The sequence below is a fragment of the Poromitra crassiceps genome, assembly GCF_964638095.1.
Source record: "Poromitra crassiceps genome assembly, chromosome: 18".
Lineage (NCBI taxonomy): Eukaryota > Metazoa > Chordata > Actinopteri > Beryciformes > Melamphaidae > Poromitra > Poromitra crassiceps.
Window position 1 is genome coordinate 13,809,585 of NC_139636.1, and position 22,769 is coordinate 13,832,353.

General features: G+C 45.9%; 1 protein-coding gene across 1 annotated transcript in view; it reads right to left on the bottom strand.

The window, feature by feature from the left end:
- Positions 1–6,111: 6,111 nt before the first annotated feature.
- Positions 6,112–22,769, bottom strand: part of shank3a (SH3 and multiple ankyrin repeat domains 3a) — a gene marked incomplete at both ends in the record, with an annotated part of 250,396 nt that continues 233,738 nt past the window's right edge. Inside the window, 7 exons of the mRNA XM_083654717.1 lie at positions 6,112–6,676; positions 15,862–17,951; positions 18,759–19,291; positions 19,455–19,560; positions 20,074–20,201; positions 21,891–21,914; positions 22,154–22,234. Of these exons, the coding sequence (XP_083510843.1) occupies positions 6,112–6,676; positions 15,862–17,951; positions 18,759–19,291; positions 19,455–19,560; positions 20,074–20,201; positions 21,891–21,914; positions 22,154–22,234 (3,527 nt within the window). The remainder of the gene's footprint in view (positions 6,677–15,861; positions 17,952–18,758; positions 19,292–19,454; positions 19,561–20,073; positions 20,202–21,890; positions 21,915–22,153; positions 22,235–22,769) is intronic.

A 22,769-nucleotide genomic window follows, 5' to 3' on the forward strand; every position in this document is an offset into this window, starting at 1 on the left:
TCCTGCCTCTCTCCCACCTCTCTCTCCCTGTCCTCTCTCTTCTCTCTCCTGCCTTGAAGTCCTTTCTCACCCCCCACAATGGATCTCTAGGCAGTTTTGTTATGGCTTTCCCCAACAAACGACTTGAAAAGGTTTTATTGTCCTTAATAAACAGGTCACTATTCATTGTCCTTAATAAACAGGTCACTATTCAAAACTTGACAAGACAAGACAAAACTAAACCAAATACAGTAGGCTAAGATGGTGATCTAAAGTCTAAATTGATGTTTGGAAATCCAGAAATTCCATCAGGAATCGAACCAATAGTCTACCTATCAGGTAGCGACAGGGACACAGCGACTCATCCTGCTGAGCTATGAGCAATTTAGAGCTCACCTTCTGAATTCTACACACTGTGTTCACACTGACAACAACACAGCATAAAGAGTGTGATAGGTTGGAAGTGAATGAGTGAGCAGCTGTTTATCTGACTGAGCTAGCAGCAAGACAAGCAAGAAGTTGACACAGTTCATGTTTTTAATTATAAATTTATTACATAATATAACAAACATATATCTCTGTGGTGGAGATATCCCAGGCAACATCTCAGATCTTGCCTCAGCCTTCACTAACACCCTTACTCTGTTTGCATGGGGAACAGGAGTCAGCTTCTGGGTATCTTCTATTTTAAATTCCATTTATTCGTACGGAAAGGACTTTGTGATGCTGCAAGTGTCCAGTTAGTCGCTGGGAGAATCGTTTTGGATGCTCTCTAGTGACTTGCTTGATCAGCAGGTGTTGAGAAGGGGAAGCTCGCCTGTGAGACAAGGCTAAGGCGTTGCAGTGATAGATCCACCATTCTAAACTTCACAGTGCAAACAAGGAGAAAACCGACAATGAAAGAAAAAACCCCTTTTGATGATAAGACCACTGGTTCCTCTGGTGGGTGACCAGAATCCAATGGGTTTTTAAAAAGGTTACACCGCTCCCCCTATGTAGATTGTGCTTTGTTGATTAGAAAATAAGACAAAGTTAACCCTTCAGTGAACTCAGCAGAGTGAATGATGTGTTACACTTTGTTCTGTAGCATCATTTTGCGTCTGTATTTGTGGTCAATTTACGCAAAGATCCAACTAGTGTTGTTTTTTCTAACCAGAGCAGTCTGTGCAAGTCCAGACTGTACGCTGTCATCTTTTAAGTGTGTGTCTTCCATCAGTTATCATTTGTATGTGTGTGTGTGTGTGTGTGTGTGCGTGTGTGTGTATGTGTGTGTGTGTGTTAACAGTAAGCCAAGCTGGATAATAACCTTCATCACAGTAAAATCAAGCAATTGTGATACTTTGTCTCAAAATTTAAATAGAAATGTCAATGCAAAGCTCATAAAATCAGGACTATCAGGCTATATATATTTATTTATATATAGCCTGCTCCTTTACAAAACATAAAAATGACTGTATTCCCACCTAAAGGTGCTGTACATACAGTGGAGGATCTAACAAATGTCTGTAGTTCTCAAGATTTCCAGGAGATGGCACCATATTATTGAGTCTAACAGCTCAAGAATGCTGTAACTAAGGTAGTCCTAAAGCAAAGAAAATATACAGTTAGTTAAGTTATCATTTTTTTGGCACATTTTTCCTTTGTTTTGTTTGTTCCTCATCAAATCACCTCATGTAGCATATCCAAAACTCAGAAACTGAAGGTCTGAAAAAGGAAAAAGGAGTGCAGCCAGATAGAGTGGAGGGTAAGGAGCACAAATGCAATCTGGGCATGGGTGTACAAAACAGTGACTCTGCATAAGCAGTAGCTACACAGTTACAGGGTGAGTTCATCGATTCTCTTGCAATATAAAATGTGACAATGTTCTCAATACCCCGTTACACTCTCTCTCCCCCCCCCCCCCTCTCTCTCTCTCTCTCTCTCGGGTAGAGTAGTCCACTTTTTGAGTAGAAAATAAAAATGCAGAACAATAATGTCCATTGTGGAGTTGATGATGTACGTACTGTATGTATGTGTACTTACATACATACTGTATGTGTGCATTTCTCTGTTTGTGTGAGTATGTGTTGTGTGTTTGTGTGACACAGCCACTGCCCGGGAATCTCTGATGGTAATACAGTAAGGCTATAGTGGACTAACTCCAAAGACGTAAACCCTCGCACTCAACCACACACTCTCTCACTGTCACACCTGCACACACTGTTTATCTCGCTCTCTCGTTCAAACACACAAAATGGAAACAAACACAAACATTGGCACACATGCACACACACACACACACCCCCACACGCACACAGTCCTACACACACGGTGAAGAGGAACAACCATACAGAGATTCGGGGAATCCAGATGCACGCATGCGATTGGATGATGGGTGGCTTTTATGCTAGCACCTTGTTTTGTGCAAATCATCCCCTAGTTCAGAGTTCAGAGTTCAAAAGTTCAAGAGTTCATAGAAAGAATAAAATCTGCTCACCTTTTCCACAGGTGGTTAACTATGCATATATGCCAAACATTCATATATAGATCTATATATTTTTTGTTTTTCAAAAAATTTATATGAAATCTATCGTATATACATTGCTTGTGATTAATATAAAAAAAGCAAATATTTGTAGTTTGTTCATATTTACAAGTGTAAGTACGTTTCGACTGGACAGGATATATATATATTTTTTTCTGTCTCTTAATATTCACTCTAAAATTCAAATGAGTGAAAGATTAAATTATCATGTTTCACAAGCTACAAAATCTACCCACAGTGTCGGAGGGTAACAAATGGGAATAAAATAAAATAAAAATAAACACAACAGAAAGAACGATAAACACAGAAAGCCCAAAATGAGTCCGAGGACATAACACTGGAGTCAGAAGTAAAATAATCAGTGAGGTCACAGTGAGGCAGTGAGTGCTATTCCTACAACCCGGACACAACGTTATATTTTCCCACCCGCTTTTTTTCCAAACTGCGAAAAGAAATGAACAGAAAGCTATTCTGGAAAGATGTGCAACTTCTCGCCAAGCGATATTGACTTGGTGTAATGACTGGATGCTGCTGCTGCACAGAGGTTTTTTAGTGGCGATAGAGTTTATCTGGCCTTCTCTCAGAGAAAAGCTATGGATCTAATGTTTTTTGTTGCATGAATAAAACTCACTGTTTCTCACTGCCAGCAGGGGGGGCTACTCATGTGAATACAATTGTAGATTGTGTATTAAGACCTCACAGAAGCAGTCCCATCCCCAGAGCCTAATAAACTACAGATTCATCTCCTGCAATGCCATTTCAGAAAGGCACAGACTTTCAGCTCATTTAAAGCCCTGTGTGATGTGTTTTGGATTTGTTTTTGTTGGTTATAGTCTGGCTAAAGTTTACATTATAGGGGAAAGTAAATACACAATTGCTTATTAGAATAGTCTGAGCTATCTCTCATTTGGCCAGTTTTACACACCAACCATGTATCAGTGCTGTTCTTCTGTCGGAGAATCGTACAAGAGAAATCTCTTACAGATTTATCTTTCTTCTCGACTGGTGATCATAAACATCCAGCTGGTGTCATCTCCTGACCTTCCTTCACTACACCACACCTCGTCTAGTCTAGTCTCAGACGCATAATCAGGGCTAGCAGGGATGAAAATTGTACTAGCCCTCTCTAGCCCATAGGCTAGTATTTGTCAGACTGTGGAAGTGGTAAACTATTCTCACCGGCCACAATTTGAATGGATAGTATTTAACAAAAACAGGCCACAACTTCTCCTTGCTAGTGCCCCAAACTTCCATCACTGAGAGATAAACAGGCTTAAGATGAACTGTCTTACTGGGTGGTCAGAAGACAGAAGAACATGGCTGAGATCTGTCTTACTGAGTGGTCAGAAGACAGAAGAACATCGCTGAGATCTGTCTTACTGAGTGGTCAGAAGACGGAAGAACATCGCTGAGATCTGTCTTACTGAGTGGTCAGAAGACAGAAGAACATCGCTGAGATCTGTCTTACTGAGTGGTCAGAAGACAGAAGAACATGGCTGAGATCTGTCTTACTGAGTGGTCAGAAGATAGAAGAACATCGCTGAGATCTGTCTTACTGAGTGGTCAGAAGACGGAAGAACATCGCTGAGATCTGTCTTACTGAGTGGTCAGAAGACAGAAGAACATCGCTGAGATCTGTCTTACTGAGTGGTCAGAAGACAGAAGAACATCGCTGAGATCTGTCTTACTGAGTGGTCAGAAGACAGAAGAACATCACTGAGATCTGTCTTACTGAGTGGTCAGCAGAAGCACTTCGCTGAGATCTGTCTTACTGGGTGGTCAGAAGACAGAAGAACATCGCTGAGATCTGTCTTACTGGGTGGTCAGAAGACAGAAGAACATAGCTGAGATCTGTCTTACTGAGTGGTCAGCAGAAGAACATCGCTGAGATCTGTCTTACTGAGTGGTCAGAAGACAGAAGAACATCGCTGAGATCTGTCTTACTGGGTGGTCAGAAGACAGAAGAACATAGCTGAGATCTGTCTTACTGAGTGGTCAGCAGAAGAACATCGCTGAGATCTGTCTTACTGAGTGGTCAGAAGACAGAAGAACATCGCTGAGATCTGTCTTACTGGGTGGTCAGAAGACAGAAGAACATCACTGAGATCTGTCTTACTGAGTGGTCAGAAGACAGAAGAACATCGCTGAGATCTGTCTTACTGAGTGGTCAGAAGACAGAAGAACATCACTGAGATCTGTCTTACTGAGTGGTCAGAAGACAGAAGAACATCACTGAGATCTGTCTTACTTGGTGGTCAGCAGACAGAAGAACATCGCTGAGATCTGTAGCTGAGGCAATAGGGATGGGTGGCAACTGGGGTCTTGGCCTCACATTGCGGGATGCCCTTAAGTACGAAGGAAGACGGTAAGAAAATAAAAACAAACAACAAACTCTCTTTCCAAGACATGATGCAACTTGTCATGCTACTGTTCAGGAAAGGTGACTGTAAGGAAAGTTCATTAACATCATATATATACTGTATGTATATATATACTGTGTATATATATATATATAATACCATGTATTGTTTTAGTAAAGGTGTATACTTATGACAAAAAATTCATTTTCATATATCTATATACTTTTTTTCTTTCAAATATATATATATATGTATATAATTGGTAGAAATTAGTAAATTATTGGTGGAATAAATTTAAAGAATTATCTCTGCCTTCTATACTAAAAACCAAAGACAGGCGCAGTTTTATTTATTACATTTCCTCTTTGCAACATTGTGTCTTTTCTTCTCAAAGCTATTTAGATACATATATATCATATTATATTATATCTATAATATTACCTTTGGAAAACCAAAAACAAACAGTTTGATTATGAAAAAAGCCACGAGTGTTGGTTAAACATTCCCCAAATATAATAGATAGCACAGCCTGGGTTCCAAGGCGGAGGGGTTTTCTCCTGTGGTCTACTTTGTGGAGCTCCACCTCTGGGCTCAAAAGTCTTGGGTTTTAAAAACGACAGCAGGTAGAGAGAGAGGACACGCTTTGTGAGAGCTGCGTCAGGAGGACTGCGCCCCCTAGGCCTGTGTTCATCACTGTTGATCTAGAAATATTCTGAAAGGCAACTGAGCTTTCTGTTTGGAACGAGATTCCTCCTCCTCCTCCTTTACTCAAACTGTAAAAGGCTTTGGGAGGCCAGATGGATGGAGGGACAGAGGTAGAGAGGAGAGGAGGCTGTGGGTGTTACTAAGGGAACAACAGAAGCTTTCACAAAATCAAACGTTCTAATTGGAGCTCATGCGATTTCTCCTCTGCAAAGAAAGAGGAAAGAGGTCTGGTCTGATTGGCTGCAGGCAATGAGGTGGGCAGACACTAAGGGCGGGGCGAGAGGGGAGGTACGTATTGGCTCCTCCTCCTAAAATTCAGTGCAGTGCTAAGTGCAGGGTATTACTGCAGAGTGAGAACAGAACGTTTCGCTAAGGACCAGAAAGGTAAACATTTGCAATGAAAAACATAAAAAATAGAGCCAGAGTAAAAGAGGAGTGGTCTGTCTCTCTCCCTCTCTTTTCCTGTTTTCATCAACTCTCGATATCTCTCCCTTATCTGTCTCCATCCTCCTCTCCATCCTTTGCTGTGTGTCAGGGCAGGGGTCAGCTCTCCAGCAGCTGTTTGAGTGCTCGTTCGATGTTCATGCGGTGTCCCACTCGTGTCACTCCCAGCTCCGTGAAGTCATCCTTGGTGAGAGCCGGGAGGTGAGAGCCTTCGATCTCGTGCTCCTGAAAGCCGGCTCGGTGCTCCCCTAGGTTGATGCTCTCCAGCCAGTCTCCCACGTCGTACTTGTTCCAGAGGTGGAGGGGTTTCTGGTGGAAGGGTCTGAGGGCCAGGAGCGGCGAGCCCAGCCCGGGGGAGTGAGAGGGGGATGGGGACGGCGAGCGGGAGCGGGCACTGGAGCTCCTCATCACGAAGCGGACCTCTTTGGGCTCGTGGGGCAGGCTGAGGCTGGAGGACTTGAGGATGGTGTGTGGCGGCGTGGTCGGGGAGGTCGGTAGGCCAAAGGCCGGGAGTCGTCCGAGGGGGTCGCCCCGATCGGGCGAGCCCGAGCCTGGGCTCGGGGTGCGTCGCGTGACGGGGTAGCGGCTGCCTGGCCGGATGGTGTACGTGGTGCCATAGCTTCTCTGAGAAATGGTATGGAGCTCTCCTAGGCTGCTGAAAAGTCTGGAGGAGAAGGACAGAGAGACAAGACAGAGTGTTTGAGGAATGTAGGCAGAGGCGAATAAAATATATAAAGTGAAAACAAGTAAGTAAGCAAGTAGGAGTTATTAGCAGAAGAGACACTTTCTTTCAGTTTGTACAAGTGTAATGTACAAACTGCTGTGAGTTCTTAAGGAGTCAGTTAGTCAGAGGTTAATGGCCGTTAGAAAGACCAAGCTAGTCTCACTTCACAGCAACATGAAAGCAGTTGGATTGCATTTGTTGGATGAAACATTGCGAGCTTCTGAGATTGTGTCTCTTTGGAATAAAATGTCTCCTAAATTATCATCATTATTCAATCATAAATCTTCAGCTTAGATTTAAACACCAGCACCCCATCCATCACTGACAGAATCCAAAACTCAGCTTTCCTTCCTCTAAATTCTCGTCTCAAAACCTAGATTTCCTGTTCAGGCATATACTGTACGTCGCCGTCTTCCATAAAGTGATTGATTACTGTGACTCTTAAATAGTAAATGGCATGGCATTAAACAGCACTACAGTTATTGTGTTGTACGCCGCAAACACAGATACATGAAAATTAATTCATAATCTCTAACATCTAACATTTTACAGTATGAATATGCACACTCATACACATACATACGCACATTTAGACAGTATGTACTAAGCAGGCCTACTAAGGGATAGAATATTGCACATTCCCAGTCATTCTACAAGGAAAATGCTAGATGTGCTTTTCTATGAGAGAGAATTGGTGTCTAGCGAAAACTGAGGTGACAATGACAGCTCTGACATTTGTCCTTAGGCTGCAATTAAAGTGAATATGAGGGCCATACAGTCCAGCATTCACTTCCAAAGCTCAACTTCATTGCACCACAATAATGCTCATTTCCCACTGGAAGTACAGTACAGTAACCACTCTCTGTAACCAACCAAATCTCACAGTCAGCAGCACTGGATGTACAGTAACCATTACTCTATGTACAGTAACCAACCCAATCTCACAGTCAGCAGCACTGGATAGTACAGTAACCATTACTATATGTACAGTAACCAACCCAATCTCACAGTCAGCAGCACTGGATGTACAGTAACCATTACTCTATGTAACCAACCCAATCTCACAGTCAGCAGCACTGGATGTACAGTAACCATTACTCTATGTAACCAACCCAATCTCACAGTCAGCAGCACTGGATGTACAGTAACCATTACTCTATGTAACCAACCCAATCTCAAAGTCAGCAGCATTGGATGTACAGTAACCACTCTCTGTAACCAACCCAATCTCACAGTCAGCAGCATTGGATGTACAGTAACCATTACTCTCTGTAACCAACCCAATCTCACAGTCAGCAGCATTGGATGTACAGTAACCATTACTCTATGTAACCAACTCTCATCTCACAGTCAGCAGCACTGGATGTACAGTAACCATTACTCTATGTAACCAACCCAATCTCAAAGTCAGCAGCACTGGATGTACAGTAACCATTACTCTATGTAACCAACTCAATCTCACAGTCAGCAGCACTGGATGTACAGTAACCATTACTCTATGTAACCAACTCAATCTCAAAGTCAGCAGCACTGGATGTACAGTAACCATTACTCTATGTAACCAACCCAATCTCACAGTCAGCAGCATTGGATGTACAGTAACCATTACTCTATGTAACCAACCCAATCTCACAGTCAGCAGCACTGGATGTACAGTAACCATTACTCTATGTAACCAACTCAATCTCACAGTCAGCAGCACTGGATGTACAGTAACCATTACTCTATGTAACCAACTCTCATCTCACAGTCAGCAGCACTGGATGTACAGTAACCATTACTCTATGTAACCAACTCAATCTCAGTCAGCAGCACTGGATGTACAGTAACCATTACTCTATGTAACCAACTCAATCTCAGTCAGCAGCACTGGATGTACAGTAACCATTACTCTATGTAACCAACTCTCATCTCACAGTCAGCAGCACTGGAGGAAGCATCATACTAATACAAACATACTGTACTTGCCATAATACTCCAGTAGGAACTTGAAACTGTGCAATATTCACTCCTGTTACTCTCATAGGACCAGCATACTGTATATTATTTTATCTCCCCTTTTACATAATGACCCTGTATTGAAAATTACAGGAACATGGATTTGTGCAACAGTGTAAAATTGGCTGATAATGGCCAATAGTCTACTGATCTGATGGAGGAAATCATGTCAGAAAGGTGGAGAGGGCCAATAGTCTACTGATCTGATGGAGGACATGATGTCAGAAAGGTGGAGAGGGCCAATAGTCTACTGATCTGATGGAGGAAATCATGTCAGAAAGGTGGAGAGGGCCAATAGTCTACTGATCTGATGGAGGACATGATGTCAGAAAGGTGGAGAGGGCCAATAGTCTACTGATCTGATGGAGGACATGATGTCAGAAAGGTGGAGAGGGCCAATAGTCTACTGATCTGATGGAGGAAATCATGTCAGAGAGGTGGAGAGGGCCAATAGTCTACTGATCTGATGGAGGACATGATGTCAGAAAGGTGGAGAGGGCCAATAGTCTACTGATCTGATGGAGGACATGATGTCAGAAAGGTGGAGAGGGCCAATAGTCTACTGATCTGATGGAGGACATGATGTCAGAAAGGTGGAGAGGGCCAATAGTCTACTGATCTGATGGAGGACATGATGTCAGAAAGATGGAGAGGGCCAATAGTATACTGATCTGATGGAGGACATGATGTCAGAAAGGTGGAGAGGGATGGATTAGCGACTAGGGGGAACATGAGAGTCGAGTGTAGCCGGGTGCAGGCAGGGAGAAGGGCGACGGAGAAGCCCAGGTGGATGTGATAGGAGTTGGTGCAACATGACTTGTCTGTTTCATTCATGCATGTCTCTGTGTGTAAATCATATGGTGTGTAGGCGTGGGAAATGTTCTGCATAATATACTGTACTGTATGTCGTTATGTCTTTGGGACATTTGATATGGGTGTATGTCGTTATGTCTTTGGGACATTTGATATGGGTGTGGTTTGGACTGATATGGGTGTGGTTTGGACTGATATGGGTGTGGTTTGGACTGAGGAGTATAATGGAACGTAGGCGGGCTATAATAGGCAGGGCATAGGCTGGAGAAATGTTCAAATCAAGGGGAGCCGGCGGATATGAGATGAGCTCTCCATGCGCACTTACACAGTCGTCCCGCCCTCCTGGGCGCACAGTCAGTTCTAGACCAATCAGATCAGAGCAGCAGGGCGGAGCATGCAAGGTGAGCAGAGAGAGAGAGAGAGCAATGGGAGAGAATGTTAGCATCACTCCATGAGACGCAGCCTGCTAACCAGACGTGGACTCTGCTGCAGCCAACTCTGCTTTCTTTGACATGCCTTTTGTATGTGTGTGTATGAGTGAGTGAGTGAGTGTGTGTGTGTGTGTGTGTGTGTGTGTGTGTGTGTGTGTGTGTGTGTGTGTGTGTGTGTGTGTGTGTGTGTGTGTGTGTGTGTGTGTGTGTGTGCGTGCGCGTGCACGCGCGCATATGCGTGCATACGTCTGTGTGTGCATGTGTGTGTGTTTTGGATGTGCTGACATGCCAATGACAGCAGAGTTAGTCCTCAGCACTGGCAGGTCTGACCAGTCGGCCACATGAGAGAGAAATGAACACACTATTCACATATCAAACACACATATATGATCATGGTGAAATGACTTGGACCTGAACACAAACTATTCTTGTGAGCAAAGATACATTTGTATGATGCATACATTATGTCGCTAATTAAATAACATTCACATGCGCTGTATGTCGGGGATGGTGTCTATTGAGTAATTTTCCTCATCAAGACATATACATTTGGGTAACACTTTACAATAAGGGCCACTAAAATAATGGTAAGTTAATGCTTAATAAGAATTAACCAACGCTTAATTAGCAGCTTAGTCATCATTTACTAATGGTGTTCATGTTAACTAGGCATTAATGTATGCATTATTTAATAGTTTAGGGTTAGTTAATGGTTAGGGTGAGAGTTAGGGTTAGGTCGAGTTAATGTTAGTCTTAGAGTTAATACACATTAACTAAGGGTTAGGTCATGCTTATTAAGCGTTCAATAATGCTTATTAACCGTTAATTTAGTGATCCTTATTGTAAAGTGTTGCCAAAATTTGTGATTGATTTCTTTTTTCTTTTTCTCTTTTCAGGGCCTATACAGTGTCCAATAAGCACGAGACTCAGGGAGCATAGCCATCCTCAACACAATCACTGGAAAACAAAACAACACAGAAAGTTATGCAAATTAGACCGACAGAAAAGAACAGGAGACCAAAGTGCACAACTTAAAATTAAAATGAGCCACAGGTCTGTAGACGAGCCAGAGCTATGATTCATAGCATGTGTGGACATGGCGGATATGAATGAGACATGGGGAGTTAACATGTGGTAATAATGGATTTTTAAATAGGATCGACACTGGCTGGGGTAAAAAGTGGCAGAGTAACATTGCAGTTATGTGACATGCTTGAGTGGGTGAGGAGATACAGACGCAGAGACAGAGAGAGAGAGAGAGAGAGATAGAGGGATAATAATGGCGTGCATGATCATTATGTTTTACTCTGTTCCATTCTTGTACTCAGCCCGAGGGCGATCAAGTATCGCGATGGAGAGGGTGGGAGTGATTTGATTGCGTAAGGGCAGGATGAGTTGTACTGATTGAGACCAATCAGCAGATCGTGTTACATGATGTGAAGATTTGACATCATGCTCTCCTCTGCCATCTCAGGGATCATGATGATGTCAAGACAGATCAGCGATTGATGGCTGGATTTTTATTCGATTTGACTGAACAAAAAACGATGCGTTATCTAGGTACAGATACAGTAGATGAGCGAGCTTGAGAAGTGAGCTTGATAATAGATGTTATGGGGGGAAGGGGGGGGGGGACTAAAATATTCTTAGGAATATTTTATAATGCACTCTGTTGGAATAGCTACTTTGACTTTTGAGCGGTTAAACCACAATGAAATGGCACATTTGCTTACATGTACCAGGAGGCTGATTTCCATCGAAGTATTTGGAAATGTTATGTTCGCAATTTTTTTTTTTTTTTTAATAAATGATGTACTAAATACTAGTGATGGAGGTGTATTTTTGGTAGCTACGTCTCTGGAGCCATCCCAGATATATCCCACCGCGACGATAAAAATGTCCGGTAGCAACAGCAGCAGCAGATTGATGACACCAGACTGCACTATCTGTATTTTTGTCGTTGGACAGTGTGAAATATGGCCGACGTTAGATGACGTGAAAAGAACAATAACAACCTGATCAGCTGATTGGTTCTTCAAAGACTCTTTCCATTCCATTCATGTTTTGTGAGGTAGCTGCTGCGCTCTACGCTCCTAATTTGCCTGACATTTGGAAGGAAATGTAACTTATGAATCACTTTGGTTACTTGTCGCTGTGTGTGGATGTTCATAAAGTGTGTGTGTGGATGTTCATAAAGTGTGTGTGTGTGTGTGTGTGTGTGTGTCTGCGTACAGTGGTTAGCTCCTCCTGGTGATAGCAGTGTGCTGAAAGGACTGCTTAAGGCAGTCAGAGCGAGAGGAGGTGAGAGACTCATCTAACAGTGTTAGATTGTTTCATATCTTTCATCTCCTCTTAAGCAGTGAAATAATGGGGAACATGGAAGGAAATTTCCAATATGGAAGCAGAGCAGTTTCTGCTACTTGCTTTGCATGTTCACATGAACAGAGATGAGGAGGAGAGAATAAAAAAGGGGAAAGGAGCAGGGATATAGTAATCAAACTCGAGGGCTTCTGAAGAGTGTCGCGCGCCGCACGTCCTGATATCGCCGTGTTGGTGTCGTTCCTGGACCAACATTTTTTCCTAGTACGGTCTGGGAAAACCCCGCCCCGAACTCATTTGATTGGTCGCCGCAATTGCTTCATCCTAAAAACGTGCGACAAGTAAAAAAGATGCGTTTAAGATTAGGGTTAGGGTTTTCTTATCTAACGACGACCAGAACCAAACCCTAACCACATTGTTGTACATGCCTAAACCTAATGTCTATAAAATGTCTATAGAAATGAGTGTGGTTCGACCAGGAGTCGAACCCCAGTCCTCAGATTGGAAGGTGCGCACCTCAACCATTAAGACATAGGGCCAAGGACATCCTGAGCTGCACTTTTTTCACGCGCTAACCCTAATCTTAACAACAACAACAAAAAATCATTGCCGCATGTTTTAAGGAACAAGCAATTGCGGCGACCAATCAAATGAGTTCGGGGCGGGGTTTTCCCGGCCCGTACTAGGTAAAATGTTGATCCAGGAAAGACACCAACACGGTGATATCGGGAGGTGCGTCTCCCGCCTACTGAGCTGCTTTTGAAGTTACATTTTCAAATGAGAATGATTGCTGTTTAACTGTCCTCAACTTCGTTTTCCACAGTCTTTTAAAACTACAGAAATAGATTTCTGTAATTCCACGCACCACAGCTGAACCGGCTCTATCGGACCTGAACAGCATTTGAAAACTAGCATCCATTAGTTTACATTTGGTGTTTGTGTGAAACCACAACACATAAAAAAGACAGCACTCTTCTTTCAGATAATGGCCGTTTTCAGATGTAAATTCAGACATGCATTGGGACATGGCCACTCTGGGAGAGCATTTAAGATCTGAGAAAAATTCGAATCCAAATCCCAAGCAGAACACAGCAGGACTTTTGAAAGTGTACTTTCTATCAACTGCTCACGTCAAAAGATTTCACCGTTTATGCAACAGAGTGGGAGGAGCCAAGCCAGGACTGTCCACGCCCAGATTCTGATGACTTGGAGCGGTGGTCCTGGCACAAGCAGCCATAAGATCATGGTGGGATGGCTGTCAGATGACTTGTGACATGGCACACCATTACAGTTTGGACCTGTTCAAATACTTCTGAAAATACATCCGGTCCACATAGCGTTTTTTTTTCTGAGGTCCAGCAGCCTTTCCTCGTTAAAAGCAACGAGAGGCGGCTGCAAGGAGTGCCAGAGTTTTTTTCTCCTGAGAGCGAAGCGCTTTCAACAGTTCAGATCAACTTTTCAGAAAAGCGCCGGGTGACATGAACAGCTTTTTCCAGCAAACCAATTGCAATGACGGAGACGCTGGCCGTTAGTGAGCTAGCAGCAGGTGACGTCCACTTATTATTCTCACAAAAAGCGCTCCAGACAGCGCTTTTTCCTCCCCCCCCCAAAATACGCAGAAAAACGCTATGTGGACACACACCCTTAAATCTGATCGCTGATGATGTGGTAGGATGGAGTGATAAGACGGAAACAACAGCGTTTCTGGTCTTATCCTGTTCATATCAGCGATGACTGCAAAGAGCAGTGGACATAAGGATGTATATTGTATGTTATTTGAACAAGGGCACTGGATTAAAGGTCAAGGAAAGCTGGGATTTTCCTGAGGCGGGGTGAGGAGGTGCAAGGTACAGTAGCTAGCAGGGTCCAAAGGTTAGAGCCCAGTAGCTAGCAGGGTCAAAGGTTAGAACCCAGTAGCTAGCAGGGTCAAAGGTTAGAACCCAACAGCGAGAGCGTGTGTGAGAGATGAGAAGAGGCTGTGGGGAAGAGCATGCCTCCAGGCCCTGTTACCTTGTTTGCACCAACAGATAACCGACTACCGGTAGACGCACACGCACACACACACACACACACACACACACACATACAACTATGTAACACTAACTTACTGACTACTGTGAACAATACAGAGCACTAAATGGAAGGCCAAGGTACACCAAGGCACTATTGTAACCATGGAAACAAGGAGCAGTTCAACCCCAAGACCGGAGCCATTGATTCTAAATAAAGCACTTTGCTCAGTTACTCTGCTGTGTGTCTAATGTTTATCAATGATTTGATCAGTTACTCTGCTGTGTGTCTAATGTTTATCAATGATTTTATCAGTTACTCTGCTGTGTGTCTAATGTTTATCAATGATTTGCGTGAAACCCAAAAGTCAGCTACACCCAAATCCTTTGTTCTCATTTTTTATTTGATTGTAAAAGACTCCATAAGTCGCACGGAAGAAATCAGGTGATGCAAACAAGGTAACAAATGATACACAAAAAAGGGAGAAAATACTAGAAACAAAATGTTAAAAAGGGTCTGTTTCAACGGGATTAGTTGACAAGCTTGTTAGGAAAAAATATATAAAAATAAGCGTTGGTTTACCCTAGGAGCTACAAGCTTAAGGGTTACTGTCTTCAGTGTCCTTCTCACATCTGTAGGAATATAAAGGACTTCATTGTACTTTCAGGGATGGTATGAAAAAACAAAGAAAAAACAAAGCCACAGATAATATCCAAACACCCCTGTGCTTCAGATGCATCAGATAACACCGCTGGAAACAAGTTCCTCTTAACCTCTTTTCTACTATGCCTCATATTTCTTTCTCTTCACTGATGTGGCTACATAATGACTGGCGGAAAGGTGTGGCATACATTAACAATGGGGTTAGCACTAGCATTGCCAGGGGAACTAGCAATTCTAGCAATGTCGGTGACCTCTGACCTCATTTTTACTTACCATCACAGTGGACTGGGCAGAGGGGAGGATATGGATTAATCTGTGTACTTTAAAATGAAATCAAAGCACATCAGGCACAATGTTCAAATCTGATGCTGATATATGTGACTCTGCCTCTAAATGTCCATGGATCCAGGAAATACGATGACAGACATACAGTAATACTATTTTGAAATAAAAGAAACATTTGATTGGTGACCTTGAAATATGTTGACTTTGAAAAAGAAAAGACTCTTTCTCTCTCTCTCTCTTTCATTGGGCTTGTTAATGAAATAATTATGCATTTGCAACTGTAGATATAAAAAGTGGTGAAAGTAGAGAAAAATGAGAAGTTGATGAAGATGGGATAGGAATTAAACTGTTGTATGCCATTCTTAATCAAACATAAGACAATGCTCTTATCAGGCTGCACCCTGGTATTGGCTATATGTTTTTTATTATGTTTTTTTTGCTTGTTGACTCTAATGTCTCTGCCACCATTTGAGTAAAAGAATCGAACATTAGTTGAAATGATTACCCTTTATTTCACCATGTATTCTGTGCATGTACTGCATTGTGTGCTTTGTGCTAAATAAGATTGAAAGAAATCGCACTACATCTTACTTGCTTTTCTCTTACCTGGCACCCGCCACAGGTGACTTCCTCCCAGGGTCCAGCGACGCTCCCAACGGTTCCTCTCCCAGCGACCTAGTGTCTTTATTTAGCTGCTGGAGCCTTGAACTCAGCTCCCCCATAACTGACGGTTTCCCTCCTTCGTCGGCACCTAAGCCCAGCCCCAGCCCACCTAGGTTCCCCAAACTCCCAATACCGAGCCCCACCCCAGGCCCGCGGGGCTCCACCGGGTCCCCCCACAGCTTGGACCTGCGCTGGAAGAGGTAGCGCGGCCTGGTCGGGGCTAGTCCGGTCACTGATGCCGATCCACCTGCGGTCAGCCCGATTCCGCCCGCAGCGGCGGCAGCCAGGACGGCGGCCTGCTGCTGTGACAGCAGCTCACTGTCAGAGCTCTGCTTCAGCAGGGGGTCCCTGAAGGTGACGGGCCCTTTACTGCCTCCTATGTGGGACTTGAGTCGGGGCTTGGGAGGCACTGGCGGCTTGTCGAGCACAAAGGTCTGCCCGTCGGCGTAGGAGGTGTGTGTGGTGTGTGTGTCGGCGGGCTCGCCACTCTCCGAGGACAAGGTGGACATGCTGGATACCGTGGAGACGGTGCTGGTGGTCTCAAGGTGGTGGTCTCGCTCCCGGTCGCTGGAGCTGCGCGTGTCGGCCTCCTCGACGCCCGAGTCGGCCGCGGAGCCGGACTCCCCCACCGCCGGGGGCTCCAGAGGGTCAGAGGGCTTCCCTGAGACGGCCGCTGCACTGGGTGGAGGTGGGGGCTGAGGAGGCTGCGGCGGGGTGGGGGTCACGCCGGGGGCTGTCGGGGTCGAGGGGGCTTGGGTTGTAGGGGTGGTGGGAGAGGTGGCAGGTTTCGTTGGGGACGTGGGTGTCCCCCGTGCCTGTGCCAGCAGCAACCCATTAGCAAACTCATCTGGCGGGGGTACCACTCCGATCTTGCGTAGCTCCTCCCTGGTTTCCTCATCACTGGAGGACAACACGGCAGGGGGCAGGGTCACTGTGTACGGGTCCACATCCTCCTCTGAGCTGCCCTGAGCCAGGCTCTTCTCTTGGGCTGGGCTCGCAGGACGCTGAGCCTGGGGCTGGGGCTGGAGTTGGGCCTGGGGCTGGGAGGCTGTGGGACTGGGGGATTTAGCCCGTGGGCTTGGGGGTTTGCTGGGCTCAGCGGCCGCTGGGGCAGGTGTCTGCTCTAGTTCTGAATCCACCCCGACACCCTGACCATTACTGGTGGCGTGGACCATGATCAGACCTGCTGTCTTCTGCTGCGAGGTATCCATAATGCTGATCAACATGCTCTTCTTATCCTCTGCTCTCTTCTCTTCCTTCCTCTCCTCTACTCTTCCCTCCATCTCCTGTCGGAATGATACAGGTGACGGCGACGTGGCCCACTGGGGTTTGGTGGGCTGGGGGGCAAACATAGTTACTGGGGAGGGTCCAAGTCCATACGCCCCTGCCTTGGAGCTTTGGGGGAGGAAAGGGGGCGATGCGACCCCCACTTCCCCTAGTTGAGACTCTTTGGTCTGAGTGTCAATGAATATTACGCCCTGTTTAGTCCTGGGCTCTGGGCTGCTGGATGGGGACTGGCTCTGAGAGGTCAGTGCTCTCTCCCTTGCGGCCAGCGCAAGAGCCAGCGGTGAGTTGGGGTCCAGGGGCTTTCCCGTGAGCGGGTGGATGAAGGTGGTCCCACTGGGTGACGGGCTCAGGGCCAAGGCAGGGGGAGGCAGCTGGCCCAGCTCTCGGGTGAGCATCCGTTCGTCGATGGACCGGGACTGAGTCAAGGGGGCCTCGGGGCCGGGCGAAGACGCCCCCTCGATGGTCCCGACAGACAGGAAGACTGTGGATTTCCTCCGTTCCTCTAGCCGGCGCTCGCGGTCCTTCACTGCTCCGGCGATAGCAGCGGCAAAGGGGCCCTTCCCCTGAAGCAGAACCTCTCCCTGGGCACGCAGACGATCTCGCTCTGCCATCAGCTGCTGCTGGTAGTAGTCTGCACGGCTGGTGTGTGTGTGCCCATGGGCGTATGGGTGTCGTCCTGAGGGTGAGCTCTCTCTGGAGTGGGCAGCAGCTAAGGCCAAACTAGCTCTTTCTTGTGCATCCTCCACCTGCAACAAAACAAAACATGGATTATAGTCCAGTTTTTTTGGGGGAATTATTCCTACTTCCCCAGAGTCAGATTAACGGCTTGATGCCTTTTCTATGCCTCTGCATGCAGTTTGAAGGGATGGGTACGGTTATGTTAGCTCAACTGCTGGATGTTTAGGGGATCAAGTAGCAGCTCCTCCCAAAAGTAGAAAAATAAAGCTTTTAACTTCTCAAAAGATGGATGCCTAATCTAACAAATGTGTACATTGTAATTTATTTATTTATAAAGTTGTTAATTTGACTAATAATAAAGAAATTAGATTATTTGAACTTCCTATCAACTTTTTCATTCCCAGCTGGACTTCCCCAACTGTGAAACATCCTACTTCTGAATAGGAAGAATCCCATTGAACGGACTTCCAATTCTTAATTGCTAGTCGGAAACTTGGGGTTCTTCTTTGAACCAAGGTTCCCACCAAGATACCACCTAAACACTCTCTCTGAGAGGGGAAGCAGTACATTCCAAGTCTTGTCTTGAACACATCAGTAATGTCTGCCTCCGCTCTTGCAGAGTGCCGTTTTATCAACTCAAAACCTTAAGGAGCTATCTAGCTACTAGCTAGCCACAATCATGTCAGAATATACTGGGCAGGTCTATTTCCCTACTTTTGAGAGGAGCTGCTGCTTCATATTGTAGAAGACTAACCGTTCCCATCCCTTCAAACTGCAGAGAAATAAAAATGGCAGCCACAAGTTCGTCTGACTGGCTAAATAGGAAAAATAGCTAAATCCACCCCCAAAACCCATCCCTTTAACATATAATGTACCTGTAGTTGTTTGACCAGGGGACTTTTCTTCCTCTGGGGCTTGGTGGGCGTGTACAGTCCAATACTAAACTGTCCCACATTGGCATATGGGTTGTCAATCACCCGGCCCTTCCTTTTGATTCGCTCGGGTGGAGTAGCAGCAGAGGGCCGGGGGATCTCTGTGGGCTCTACAGGAAGATGGGAGGAGTCCTGGAGGATGATCATGGAGCGGGCTTTCTTCTGCCTCTCCACGTGCGTGGCCTGGCGCTGGGCGGCCTCGTAGGGCAGGTCCAGCGAGGAGGGCTTGAAGCTGGAGCGTCCCCCGGGCTCGTGGCCTTGACTCTGGGCTCTGGACGGGGGAGGCGGCGGGCAGAAGGCCGGCGGGGGGCCAGTGTCTAGGTAGTAGAGTGCGGGGGGAGGAGGCGGTGCCGTTTGTGGAGGGGGCGGGATAGGGTGGGGCTGGGAGTGGTCTCGAAGGCTGTCCGTCATCGAGGAGCTGCGGGGGAAGCGGTGCTCGCCTGCCAGGGCAGACAGACGGTCCTCCTCAGTGGCACCTGGGGAGGGAGGAGACAAATGCAGGAAGCTGCTCACCTGGCCCTTTTCCTTGTCTTATAATGCCTTCTCTAAATAGCAACATATTACCGATACGTACACACAAGATGCAATATACTTGATCTGATTTGATTTGAATATGTAGAGGATGGGCGATTGTTTTACCAAAAGACTTGGTCCTGGACATCCCCTTGGGTAGCGGTATATGACCTCTCTCCATGCCCGGGTGAAACCCTCCATGTAGAACCATACCCTGTCTCTCAAACAGCGACTGCAGCACAGTACAACACAGAGACACTTTTATCATGTGGTATAAGCTTGTTATCATTTTTAATGTCTATAATGCCACACTAAAAAGTCCATTAAAAGTACAAAATGGTATACAAAATAGCAAGAATACAACAAAATACAGTGCCTGTTACGATCACATTTGTGTGTGCGTGCATTATTGAGTGAGTAGGTGTGTGTGGGTTTGCGCTGTAGCACAGGTGTATCTGTGTGTGTGTGTGTGTGTGTGTGTGTGTGTGTGTGTGTGCGCGTGTGCGCGCGCGTGCATGCGTGTGTGTGTGTGTGTGCGCGTGCGTGCGTGCGCGCGCGCGTGTGTGTGCAAGTGTGTTTGTGCTTGTATGGATGCCCTCTCCCACTGGTGTTCTGTGTGTACAGTATGTGCACTCACACTCACACTGATCTGTGTGTGTGTGTGTGTGTGTGTGTGTGTGTGTGTGTGTGTGTGTGTGTGTTTGCTGTGTGTAGGTACAGTATGTGGACTCACACTCACACTCACACTGATCTCTGCTGGTGTTATTCTCCTGCTGGTAGGCCGCTGTTTGACGGTGGCTGCTCTGTAATCTGCCTCCGTGGGCTGAGAGCGCAACATGGGCTCCTGGGACGCCAGCATCTCATCTAGCCTCTCTGTTGAGGAAGAAAGGAGCCAGATCTAAATACTGAGACATAATGACTAGCAAAGCTGTCTCAGACGTTATCCGGCTAACATAAAGCGTGCCTGTTATCACTTCCGACAAACTGACATCGCCAAAACAATGACCAGACAAACTGACAAAGCCAAAACAGTGACCAGACACACTGACAAAGCCAAAGCAGTGACCAGACACACTGACAAAGCCAAAGCAGTGACCAGACAAACTGACAAAGCCAAAACAGTGACCAGACACACTGACAAAGCCAAACAGTGACCAGACACACTGACAAAGCCAAAGCAGTGACCAGACACACTGACAAAGCCAAAGCAGTGACCAGACACACTGACAAAGCCAAACAGTGACCAGACACACTGACAAAGCCAAAGCAGTGACCAGACACACTGACAAAGCCAAAGCAGTGACCAGACACACTGACAAAGCCAAAGCAGTGACCAGACACACTGTGATAAGATGTCAACTACAGAACATAACCATACACTACAGTTTGAGGTCATGCTCTGTGACATGCAGGGTTTGAAATTAACACCCGCCAACCGCGCCAGCCAAATGCGGGTAAAAATGTACTGTGGCGGGTAAGCTTATAAAGTTACTAGCGAATTTGGCTGGTGATGCTAAATCTGTTTGAAGCAGGCTGCAGAAACAAAAGACCGCGGCTATCCAAAAGGGTGTTGCCAATTTGATTCTAGATTTAAGATTCAAGGTGTTTATTGTCACTCCGGTTGCACAAGTACACTCATGTGAAATTCTTATGGCGGGAGGCTCCACAGGACATACATATAAGCAAAAAGGTGATAAATATGAAACATAGCATAAAAGAACAGAAACACACAAATAATATACATTTGAAAACAGAAAAAACAAACAATGAAGAACACTAGCAATTGCAGTGCAAGGTGCTACAATCAAATGAAAAGTGCAAGATGTCATATTTTGTTATGCATCATTCAGGTATTGCACTTAGTCAGTAGTGCAATCAGTTAGTCATATTGCCGACATTTCAGACCTCCCTGCGGACGCATGGAAGCGCTATGTCATGACGTGGTTATGCTCACGCAAGACACAGAGCGCACAGCGCAAACCTGCCCCGAAGTAAGGCAGATAAACGCGCTTTGCATCATTCCTGACATCATAACACGGACGTGACTGGAGGAAACTGCAGAGTTCTCGGCGTAGGAAAACATGAAGACAAGGTAGGGACTGCCCATCTCATCTGCATAAATATATTACTGACATTATAATGATACAAAGACGTTTGAAAATCGGAAAAGCCTTCATTTAAATTAAACTAGTGGCACTCATAACCTGGTTTATTTCAAGAAAAAAAAACATTTTGGCTAGTGGAAATTCTGTTTGGCTAGTAACTTTAAAATCTAGGAGCCATATTGACTGGTGATAAAAAAGTGAATTTCAAGCCCTGGTGACATGGGGCACACAATCTCATGATCTCAATACAAAGTTCACTGTGTGTACCCTTACTGACCACTAGAGAGAGAGAGAGAGAGAGTTGACAGAGAGACACAGAGAACGAGCGTGTCCGTGGCCACGCGCTCACGGCTTCTTGTTCTTCCGCTCTAATCAAAAACGTCTCAAATTGACACAGCGGTGACAACATCATCTCTGTGACGCTCGGAGAGGTGACAATTTCTTGCCTCAGACTCACCTCCTCTTCTCCTCCGAGCAGAAGCTTGGTGGGAAAAAGAGAGCGTCAGCAGAGGAGGGAAAAATGACAAGAACAAGCCAGCAGAAAGTGACTACTCTAAAAGTTAGGAGACATACCAAGTTTTAATGACAAAAGGAAGGCAGGAATAGGGCAGAAAGGAGGAGGGGGGAGGAGGAGGAGGAGGAGGAGGGGTGCAGAGAGAGCTTCTTTTGTGGCAGCGGTGCACATGTCTCTACGCATGGCAGCAGCTGGCGACCACTCACCCAGTTCCTCCAGCTCGGCGGTCATGGACTTGGAGCGCAGCGTCAGCGTGGTGCTGGGAGCCCTCTTGGGGGGCGGGGGAGCTGTGGAGAAAAGGCATGGCGTTGAGGCCGACGTGGAGGGGGAATGGGACCCTTTGGTCTTGCGACTCAGTGCCCTCCTGGCGTCCCCCAGACGACCGGCCCAGCCCGTCGTCTTCGCCGCTTTCATCTGCTCAAATTCGGCCGAGCTCGACGACTCGCACTGAGACAGCATCTTGTTCAGGCTGCGGTTGGAGCCTAGCTTCTTCATAGCTATGTTTTCCCTGCTGGGTCCGCTCAATATGTTTTTGTCAGTCAGTCGGTCGTCTCGTCTATCTCCCAAGTTTCTCAGTTCCTCAGTCTTTCTGCTGCAAGAAGTCCTGTCTGCTGAGGAGCCCAGCGGCAGTCGATATATGGTTCAGTCCTCTCCGCAACATCCCTAGCTCTCTGAATCCTCCCACCACACGCACAACAATAGAGTTTGTCCGCCACAACAGGCAGAATGAGCAGAATGAGAGGGGCAAAGGGAGGGAGTAAGTCGTCCATCTTCCTTTTAATCTGCTGCCTGTCTGGATTTTGGCAGGTGTGCATGAGAGAG